The sequence below is a fragment of the Scleropages formosus genome, chromosome 18, assembly GCF_900964775.1.
Source record: "Scleropages formosus chromosome 18, fSclFor1.1, whole genome shotgun sequence".
In the NCBI taxonomy this organism is placed as follows: Eukaryota; Metazoa; Chordata; class Actinopteri; order Osteoglossiformes; family Osteoglossidae; genus Scleropages; species Scleropages formosus.
The window spans coordinates 17914962-17925966 of record NC_041823.1 but is presented as its reverse complement, the minus strand read 5'-3'; the positions used below and the strand labels follow the sequence as shown (position 1 = coordinate 17925966).

At 42.2% G+C, this 11005-nt stretch overlaps 1 protein-coding gene across 3 annotated transcripts; it reads right to left on the bottom strand.

Moving 5' to 3' along the window:
• Positions 1-375: 375 nt before the first annotated feature.
• Positions 376-4249, bottom strand: dap3 (death associated protein 3). Of its 3 annotated transcripts, none has more exons than XM_018736575.2 (13): positions 3980-4249; positions 3726-3767; positions 3109-3204; positions 2908-3009; positions 2676-2784; positions 2347-2439; positions 2063-2193; positions 1881-1961; positions 1489-1665; positions 1337-1396; positions 991-1080; positions 631-748; positions 376-543 (listed from the first exon to the last, which is right to left on the bottom strand). In XM_018736575.2, the coding sequence occupies exons 2-13, from the start codon at positions 3762-3764 to the stop codon at positions 458-460; spliced, it is 1182 nt and encodes a 393-aa protein (XP_018592091.1). In that variant the 5' UTR covers positions 3765-3767; positions 3980-4249; the 3' UTR covers positions 376-457. The 3 variants fall into 3 exon arrangements, with proteins under 3 accessions (XP_018592091.1, XP_018592081.1, XP_018592071.1); XM_018736565.2 differs by having other exon boundaries at positions 4004-4249; XM_018736555.1 differs by having other exon boundaries at positions 4097-4249.
• Between the last annotated feature and the right edge of the window lie 6756 nt (positions 4250-11005).

Here is an 11005-nt window from a genome sequence, read left to right as displayed (position 1 = left end):
CAATATTGTCGCAATCACTGACCGACCTTGGCTACACTTAACCGGACTGCTTGCTTTCGTCTCATCCTGCAGTCAATATAATACAGAATTAAATCTGAACTCTTCTGAATGATGGCACCCAAAGTTGTAATTTTAATATGCCATACTAGTGTTATTACAAAGTTTTTCCAACGACTCAAATCACTCCACTCCCTTCTTTAAATTTTGAACAGCCAAGAGAGCGAGGGGGGGGGGTTGGCCAAGTAACAGTGTTAGTGAGTACCAGGTATGACACTAATGACATTGAGAAACATCCTTCTACATTCAGAAAAGGAAAGATTTGAGATTACTTCATTTAAAAGTATTTTATTATGAAAGACATCCAAAGCAGAAGTACAGCAAACGATCTTGTGCAGGTTATGCATGTGTGTGGATTAAATAGTACAGCTTGTTGTTTGTGGTCGAAAGAGTTGTCCATTTACAATGCAGCACATAGTTTCTCAAAGACAGCAGGGTTTCTGTTGCTGAGAAAGATGAGTTCTTTCTTCCCCTCCTCGGTATGGCCTGTATATGTAACATACAGCGGTAAATACAAGGCATTCCAGTGAAAACCACAAGGAAACGTCACACCATGTTACATTTCTTACTCACTCTGTGAATGCTGTAGCCACTTGCGGTCAATGTAGTACTGGTAGCAGCTCTCAAACTCCTTCTCACTGTACCCTGGCACTGGCACTGGAATGAAGGGATCCAGACTATCAAAGCCCTCCTAGAACAAACAACAAAAGGGAGGTGAAGAAGCAGAAAATGTCTTTTTCCCCATGGACACAATCTTCTCTAATCCATTCCAACAATGGCGGGGTAAGAACTTAAAATTTAAAAAAACACCTTCAAGTGACACACATGGTTAAAACAAAGTATTATTTCAGAAAATTATACTAAACTTAAGTTTGGGGGGGGGGGGAGAGAGGAAAAAAAAAAAAAGTCATGTATGCAGGAAGAATCTCTCACCTTTCCCAGCAACTCATGGGGCAGATAGGCCAGACGGGGGGTAAAGAGAGAACCCGACTGTGACAAACTAGTAATGATGGCTCCCCCACACTGTGATACCAAAGACAGAAAGGAAATATGATCAGTATTCATCACTTCTCCATGTGGACTAAAGACATTGTGCGCAAATGCACAATTCTTACAATAGAAAAAGAAATTTATGAAGACAAGAAAACCCAAAAATAAGACAGCAAAATACTGTTTTCTTTTTAAAAATACTGATATATACTATATTAGTGAATTCTTCACATTTTAGACAGATTCTCTAAGCTCCTTTTATTATTTCAAAAATGTTTTTCTTTTATACCCAGTCATTTTTTAGCATCTTCCTCAGGTTTTGAACCACAGTCAGTTCCTCCGGTTCCACCTGACAGAGTGAAGGAAAGAATATGTAAAGTACAAACACACCTTGAGCTATAATGCAAATGCCAGGATAAGAGCAAGCAGGGAGTGCGGTACCTTGTTCTTGTTCTCCCTCCGAAGCGTTGTCCTTCCCCACAGTGCATTCACACCATCTACAGCCACCACCAACCGGAAGGCCCCAGATCCTTCATCTTGTGGCTTGCTACACTGCAAGCGCAGCTCTCGCAGGAGCGCACCCATCACATCACTACTACTCTTTATTCGGGTCAAGCCCTGTATGAGAGGAAGAACAGCCATTTAATGGCTGGCAAAATGGCATAGTGCAGCCACAACCTTAAAGCACTGGAAATCACAAAGTAGTACGCCAATATCAAAATGACTGTGCAAAAGATGTTGACCAAAAAAGAGAATAAAATTCCATCAAGAAAAGTGGGGACTTGGAAAAAGCTGTCAAGGAGAGAGAAAAAATGAATAAGTGTGACATTAACCTTTTCTAGTAGTTCCCCTAGCGGTTGCCCCTCCTCAGTACTCTCTCGCTTTGTCCACATATAAGTCTTTGTTGTCTTTATCTAGAAAATATGAAATGCTCTTCAAAATCACAATTAAAAGAAATGTGACCAACAAGTTACATCATTTAATAATTTCATGGAGCCTGTTAATACTCTTGTACCTTGGAAAGGAAGTGCTTGTTGGTTATCCCAAAGTTCTTCAGCCACTGCGAGGCCAAGATTGGTTGGTCAAGACGTGAGGAATTGTACGAGGACGGGATTAGTTCCTTACAGTTCTTAACCCACAGGTGAGCTGAAAGACATGGGATGTAGTTTATACAGAATCTTTGCGTGTAATCTGTAGATACAAATGCTTCTTTATGAACTTCTACAAAACATGTTAGGACAATGCAGCACACGTATTTAAGATCCACCCTACTGAAAGCAGCTCATGGTTAGCACTCACCATCCGGAATGTGGACTACTACCCAGCCTTGTGTAGAGCAGTAATGTAACGCATGACACAGGGTCATAGTTTTTCCAGTGCCAGTCACCCCATCTACACAACCAGTCAAGGCCACTGCATGCACATAATATAGCCATACACAGAAAACACCTATGAGCATCAGCACAACAGAGCACATAATTATGTGTCAATATTTACAAAACACTGAATAGGTTTGTGTCAATATTGCCCTCATATGTATTCTCTACCTTTACATGGATAACGTTAGGGCAGTGATGAGTAAGGGCATTTCAATGACCACACAGAGGTCCACACGAACAAGAGGATACAAAGCAAGTAGCGCAATGCTGGTTTGCTGTAGTCTGCTTTTTTCAGGTGTGAGATGAGTTCCAGTGCTGGCTCTCGCACCATCACACAGGTCTCATTGAATGTTTTCATCTGCACCCAAGAAACACAGTGGTGGAGTTGAAGACAAAGTTAGTAAGAATCCATATCCCGTCTCATCTCCACATCAACACCTACGCATGTGCATGTACTTGCGCGTGCATACATACTGATTACCTGTAGCTGGAAGTGACGAGGCAGGCCATGGGGGAAGACAGAACATACGTGGTCGGGAGGCAGGGTATAATACTGACCTAAGTCTTGTTCTGAGTGATGAGCCTGAAGAAGAATTTGTGGGAGAACAGGAAAGGTTATAGAGCTCACTTTTCTGTATGTATCTGGACATATTTGATCAGACTTTTAAGAACAAGTACTCACAGGATCCTGTTGCACTGTTCTGAAGATTGCACGCGTGCCACTTGCTGGTGGCTCTGCTTCAACAGCAGCTGTGCCAAGTGAGCGTGTCTGAGACACCTGAATATTCATTATTTTCAGTGAGAACGTTACCAGAAAATAAGTGAAAAAGCAAACTGGCCATTCTTCTCTGACCACGAAAGTAGAAAAGGAGTAACAGACTAGCCACAAAGATATTATCTTTCGTCCTGTTTAAGAAATTTTAGAAAAATAATTCTTTATTTCTGCAGTAAAGAAAACACTACAAAGAGCTCTAAACACTGAAATAACTGTCTTGTGTACGATATGAGAAGGTAGACAATGTAAGATATGATCATCAAGTCTTGGGTAGGAGCCCAACAATCTGCTGCAGACTTAAATAAAGACACTTCTTACCCTTCAAATTCTCAATCTGCCACATTCACCATTTAACACATTTAACTTTTAAACACTTGATTCAAAATCTGAGAGCATCACTCCCTGATGTGACCTTCTCCTGTCCCCAAGATTCCTTCCTCAACACAATTTAATAAACAAACAAACAAACAAACATGTGTGAAAAACAAATGCTAACTTGTGTATTTCAACATTTGATAACTTACTGCACGGCAAAGCCTTCCAGTCAGTCGATACAAAGCCATAATCTGAAAGAAAAACTTTATTAAGAACAGGACTGCTTTGGCGAATCAGGATTTTGATTGCTGCTGCATCTCAGTCCAACATATACATTCGTTTTGATGATAATGGCGCAAACAAGCAGCAGATTATCACTTATAATTATGTGACTACAAAATGTTTGCACTATCGTCGTCAAATAGAAAAGTGTCAGAAACAAATTAAGAAAGTTATTCCTTACTACTGGTTGTGTGTTTTTAAGTACCTCAGCCTGTGTGGCAGCAGGTCCAGGTTCACACACTGAGCGTGCGAAATTTATCCAAGATTCTTAGTTGTGTTTAAGCGCATGGATATTTACCATGAATTATGCGACTAGAATTAAGTAAACGAAGCACCGAATGTTCCGAATTATTTTTTGTCTCCTCACGAGGTGGCCCTAACTACAAAAAGCAATCGGATGCGCGAGAAGTGCTGTCAGGTCGTTACGGGCGCCGCCATTTTGGCTCGGAAGAAGGCGTCAACGTGAAAGGGAGCGGAAGTTGGCAGCACGCGCTGGAGGAGCGTCAGCTTACGTCAGCTGGAGCGGCCTCCCGGACCATTTTGTCAGAAAGTCCCAAATGCCCGTGCGGGGTTCTGCCACTCCTATGTCAGTGATTTCCAGAACATCTGCGTCTCATCACTTTGTTGCATTGTTTCTGATTCGAAATCATCATAGAAAATAGCAGAAAATGTTTCTAGTGAATTCTTAAATTTCTTTATGCCACGGTGATTGGATGTTGGGGAATTTTCAGAAGTTTCAGCTCTGCTGAGACAGCTATGTATGAAATATAAGCTATGTAATCTTTTTTTTTTTCGTCACAATCAGTTTGCAACCGTGACTTAAGAAAGATATTGCAAGTACACTACTGCAGCGAATGAATCAGATAGGTGTAAAATTTGATGTTTGCATTAATGACACTGATCAGGCTATCACTATCAAGTGTAACACCCTTTACTGTCCGTTTTGGCAGAGCGGTACCAATACACCCGTCACCTGTTAACTTCAGTGCACCTGTGCTAAGTAGGCACCCAGATGTATACATATGTACAATTAAGAGTCTCCACGGGCAAAATCTCATCTAGGCAACAAAATAGCTACTGTAATTAATTAGTCTGATAAAAAGTTTTATAAACTAAAACTTTCTTGAGAAAATCCAGCTGTATGGGTCTAAGCTGGTGGGTATCGAGTAACCCTACACCAGCCTCGAGTCTTTAGCAGTGAAGACCTTCACAGCAGGTCAGAGACTTCTCCTGAACTATACAACTTTGGTTCCTCTGCTGCCTGTAGATGTGAGACCAACTACGTCTAGGCAGTATATTTCCTGACCCATACCAGCTCACACTCCTTCCTTGCCAGAAAGGTGACATTCCTAGTTCCTAGAACCAGTTTCTATTGCCAAGGTTCAGTCAGTCAGTATAGCTCCATGCAGCTCATGCCTGTGATTTCTTTGCTGTGGAACATATGGAATCATAGGTGTGAATAAGAAATTTCTGCATAACTTCTATTGTCCTTATTAATTGACTCAGCTGTTTCTATGCAAGCAGGTCTAATTTCAGCAAGCTCTGTTCGATATAAATTTCAACCGCATAAACCTTAAAGTCAAGGTGGAAAAAAAAGAGATTCACACCACCATATCATACTATGCAAGTGGAAATTTCTTGAGGCTAAAGCCTATCAGTCTGAAGAGGTTTTCACAGCCATTTCTGAACCTCGATCAAACGACGGTCAGAGAATGCTCTACAAATGGAAAAATTATGGAACAGTGAGAAAAGACAAAATGGAAAAGGATGCAAATACGTTTTACGGCACTGTACACACATACACATTCTACTGGCAATTTAGAGCCACCGTTTCACCTGAAACACATCTCTTTGTAAAGAAACCTGTGTGAACATAGGTAAAACATTCAAAATTCTCACAGACTATCCAAGGGTTGAATCCATGTCCAATCACACAACCCAGGCATTATGACACATCAGTGTTACCAGCTCCACCACTGTACCTCCCCAGAGGGTTCTTATGTTTTTCTTGTATGTGAAGTGATAATCACTGAATATCTGCATTATGAATAATACTCCACTGTGAAAATTATGTTGTCAAAATCTTTATTTACTAGCAGGGACAGGTAAACACTTTATTTATTAACTCACACGGCAAACCAGAGCCTAACCCGGCAACACAGGGCACAGGGCTGGAGGGGGAGGGGACACACCCAGGACGGGACGCCAGTCCATTGCAAGGCACCCCAAGCGGGACTCGAACCCCAGACCCACCAGAGAACGGGACCCAGCCAAGCCGCTGCACCACCGCATCCCCCCTATTTATTAACTCTGACAGTTATTTATTAAGTATCATTATTAAAGATATAAGCTCCTAGTACATCAGACTGTAGCTTCTTTCAGGGAATATAAAAATTGGTTGACAGCATGAGCAAGCACAAGTCCAGCTATTTAATTAAATACACATTTTGGACTAGAAAAGTATTCAGAATAAAAAATATGACTTAGATTAAAATTAATTTTTGTTTGTTAACTGTTCTTTCCTCTCCTTAGGTTCCATGTTGCTTCATAAATATTTCCATGGCTGTTAATCTGTTACATTTTTACATTGTATGCATGCATTGAGCCATGAATCTAAACTAATATAATTTAAGTGAAAACAGAAGGCACCAGATTAAAGATGCATGAGTAATGGACTTTTGCATTCTTGTACTTTTTTTCATTACTTTTCACCCAACATTACGTTTTTTATACAAAGCACTGGGTCCTTGTGTAATGAGGGTTAAGATTTTTCACAGATAGAAATATTTTCCCAATTTATTTGTTTATTTTCAATTGTATTTTTTACTAGTATATTTTCAAAAAAGTTTGTTTTGCATTGAACTTGACCTGCCTTTTTTGCATCAGTGCATTAGGTGGCAGTAAACAGCACCAAGAATAGCACTATGGGACCACATTCCTCTGTGCTAATAGCTTGTGTCTGGTGTTCACGAGTGCTGGTGATCAGTAATAAGATGACAAATGTTGCACATTTATGAGATAAATCAATCAACAACTGCCAATAAATAGAAATTTGAGAAGATATTTTTACTCTGAATCATTTTAGTTTTATTTTTTAAATATAGCTGGAAGTTAATCCAAATATTAAAACTAGTTATAGCAAAGTATTTTATTTATTATAGTTATATTTGGGACTCTTGCGGAACATACCCAGCAAATAAGTATTGGTATATTGCTATTATTATGCTTTTACTGATTGTACAGCAAACTAAAAGTGTCCAGTTGCCGACAAAAAATGCCTGTTTTTCCAAGTTAATAAAAGATAATAAAAGAAGAATGATGGAAGATGTCCTTTCCACGATGCACTCTGTCTCATGCCCTGTGTTTCCAGAATGGGCTCTTGAACACAGCAACCCTGTATTGAGTACTGTGGTTCAGAGGAGAGAAGAGAACATACACTTTTGTTAATATGCTGACTGTTTATAAGGTCACAAGAACCTGTCAGAGTTCACACACTGCATCTGTCGTTCATCTACAATAAATCATTGAAGTTATTAAACTGACAAAAAAACATTTTTAAGATAATGATTTTGATCTGCATAGAGATGTGAGAAAACATGGATCGTATGTGCAAACTGGTAATGGCAGTTTTGCATTGTCTATTGGCAGACAGATTACCTTCAAGATTAAATGATATTGTAAAGATACTTATTAGAATGTCTTAGAAGTGTATATTGTGGAAAGTTTATTGAACTTAACTCTAGGATACTTGGGTTCATCTTTAACAAAAAATGTAAGGCTATTTTAACTTTTCCATAAGAAGTGTTACCTGTAGTGGGGGTGTGGTGGTGCAGTGGGTTGGACCACAGTCCTGCTCTCCGGTGGGTCTGGGGTTCGAGTCCCGCTTGGGGTGCCTTGCGACGGACTGGCATCCTATCCTGGGTGTGTCCCCTCCCCCTCTGGCCTTATGCCCTGTGTTGCCGGGTAGGCTCCGGTTCCCTGCAACCCCGTATGGGACAAGCGGTTCTGAAAATGTGTGTGTGGGTGTTACCTGTAAAATCTCAACTACAAATTGATGCTCATTAACTTCATAAAGCTGAAGGGTAAGTCTCTTTACTGTAATGCTAAACATGGCAAAGGTGACAATTTTTTATATCTTACATATGGAGAAAAACATACATTTTTTTCCCAAATCATAATGCAACACTGAATAACATTAATATGATTTTTTAAAATTTGGTCAGTGTTGTCATCCAACCAAACTTAAAGGCAAAGAACATCTGTTTTTTTCTGTTATTGTTTTTTTGTCACAATCTATTCTATGTTTATATTATATAAATCCATAAATGTAATGAGGTAGATAACAGGGGGACATATCTCCCAAGGTCTAAACAAGCCTAACTTACATTCCCTAGTATTTGCGTATAACTTCATTTAGAAATACAGGTAATCTTTTTTATGCCTCTGAAAGTATGTGCAACTATATTTCACAGGTCCAACATGAAATTTTAAGTAGAATATTGCCTTCCAGGGGGTGCGATGGCACAGTGGGCTGGACCACAGTCCTGCTCTCTGGTGGGTCTGGGGTTCGAGTCCTGCTTGGGGTGCCTTGTGGCGGACTGGTGTCCCGTCCTGGGTGTGTCCCCTCCCCCTCCGGCCTTATGCCCTGTGTTACCGGGTAGGCTCCGGTTCCCCGCAACCCTGTGTGGGACGAGCGGTTCAGAAAATGTGTGTGTGTGTGTGTATTGTCTTCCATGTCAACTACATTATTGTTTTTAAATGACTGAAGGAGCTTTACTATCCAGATATGTTGCCTTTTGTAGTTGCCTTCCGGCACACACACACACACACACACACACACACACAGTCTGAAACTGTTTGTCCTGACTGTGGCAGCAGCGAGCCGGAGCCCAGCCCGGCAACACAGGGAACAAGGCTGGAGGGGGAGGCGACACGTCCAGGGCAGGATGCCAGTCCATCGCAAGGCACTCCAAGCAGGGCTTGAACCCCAGACCCACCAGAGAGCAGGACCTGGCCAAGTCCGCCACGCCGCCGCGCCCGCCCTGCCCTTCTGGCATATATGAATTTTATTAAATTAACATATAGATATTAACTGTTGTATGACATCACAAAAAAGCGAACATACCAAATACAACTGGAAAAAAAGATTCACAAACACCAATGGTTGTAGGCTAAAATATAGTCTGAGCCCTGCCAGTGGTGAATTTACATGTTCTCCTTGTGTTCATATTGATTTCTTCTCATCGTTCACACTATTCAGGTGGCTTTAAATAACCTGTGACGTGTATGTTTGCATGAGTGTTATACACTGTCTACCCTGCCTTCTGATGTACGTACCTGGCAGGAACTTCACGTTGTTGTGACCCGAAACATAAGGGGTACGGGCGTTGTGACAGCTACTGTCATAAAGATGAGATCATGGACAAAACTGTCACATATTCAGTGTATTCATAGTCTCCGAATAAACTGCACAATATAACTTTACGTTAATGTTACCTCTCATCTGATAGAAAGAGCAGGTTAAAGATTTACAAGCACAGGCCATACGGAAGACGGTTTTCGGGACAAGAATGCTTTGGATGCGTGAAGATGCAAAAGTACGTAACCAAAGGAGATATCTGTGAATTAATTAAAAAGTGAGTAGAGTAATTAAAAATGAAAGAGCAATGGGCTGAGGAGGAAATATTTTCTGTTTTTGGTTGATAATCCCCAAGTCCTGCCTGGTCTCAGCAGAGACCAATTAAAGTGGTGATATAAGGGCTAATTAAAAAAAGAGAGCCCTGCGATTGTTAGGCTTTCTAAAAAGAGTTTAATGACTTTATAAAGCACTTTCTAAGCCCGGGCGCTGCTAGGTAGGAGAGAAGAGCGCCTGAGAAGTTCTCCTGAGCGGGTCAAGCTTGTGGGAATAACAGTAAATCACACTTAACATCAATTAGGGTATTTACATTGACTTTTCATTATTTTCCCGGAGAACGGGGGGGGTATGTTTAAACATCATGAATTAAAGAGTCGAGCATTAAAAATGGATATAAGCTAGCGGAGGAGGTGAACGTGAGGCGAGAGGGAACGAAGGAGAAAGCCCCATGTATGTCCCCCGGCCCGCTCCCTCCTTCGGCCGACTCTCCACCCCCGTCTCCCCCTCCCTCCGCGTTTCTATGAGAATGCCCGTGTTTTACTGACAGAATTGATACGGGCTCAACTGACATGGAGGCCCGGTTTTGTGAATGAGGCCCAGTCTGATCCGACTCCGTTCGGGGCTCTGATAAGAAAGCCCAGAGAGAAGGAGCTCCGCGGCGGGGAAATACGAGGGCGCCGACCGCTGCGAGGGAGGGAAAAAAAGAGGGAGAGCGCGAGCGCGAGCGAGAGATCCATTTCGGAGCTCGGCTGATTCAACGACGTCGCCGCCATTTTGTTGTCACTTCGTGTATTTTAATATTGTTATATTTTTATTATGCGATTATTATTACCGTTATTTTTAAAAAGATTGTCACCGAGGAAGAAGTAGTCGGGTCGTGCTTCGTAACTTCTCGCTGTTCTAACGGTTGGTTTTATGTGACTGTGCTGTTTTGAGCTTTATCACACAGTACATTCACACGTAAATAGCGATGTTGTAGTTGGCCAGCAAGGCATCTGTGTCAGCTGCAAAATAACGAAACGTGTTCGCCTTCCTACAAGTATCGGCCGCGAAGCTGGACGGAGATTGACACAGGCACCGAGCCAACCCGGAGTGACACACTGAAACGTTGTGGCGGCAGCATGCTCCGGATGAGGCTACAAAATAAACAGGATCGATGAAGCTAACTCCGTAGCTCTGTGCGCGCTGAATGAAGTGTCGGCGGCGAGGGGAGGACGAGACAGCTCGGCGCACGGCGAGCTTTGTATCCGCTCCCGCTTCGCGCTGCGATCGCCCGCTTATTTTTTCACGAGTTGTTCTGGCACAACTGTCACCGTTCGGGCTATCGTCGTGTAAGTTGGTGTCGCGCGGCAGCGGTCAGCGGCGGCTCAGCGTTAGGAGCGGGCTCGCGGGCTGCGTGCGTGGCCGACCCTCGGCCATCCCCACTTGTGACGGTGGTCCTGTTCCGTGTCAAGGTTGTGCTGGGGGGGCACTTTCGTCTATCGATTAGTTTTCGTTTTTACTCACGGGGTAGCGTGCTATCGCTTTCCGTTTACTCATCAATCGGCACGGACGCTCTTCTTTCACGGCTCC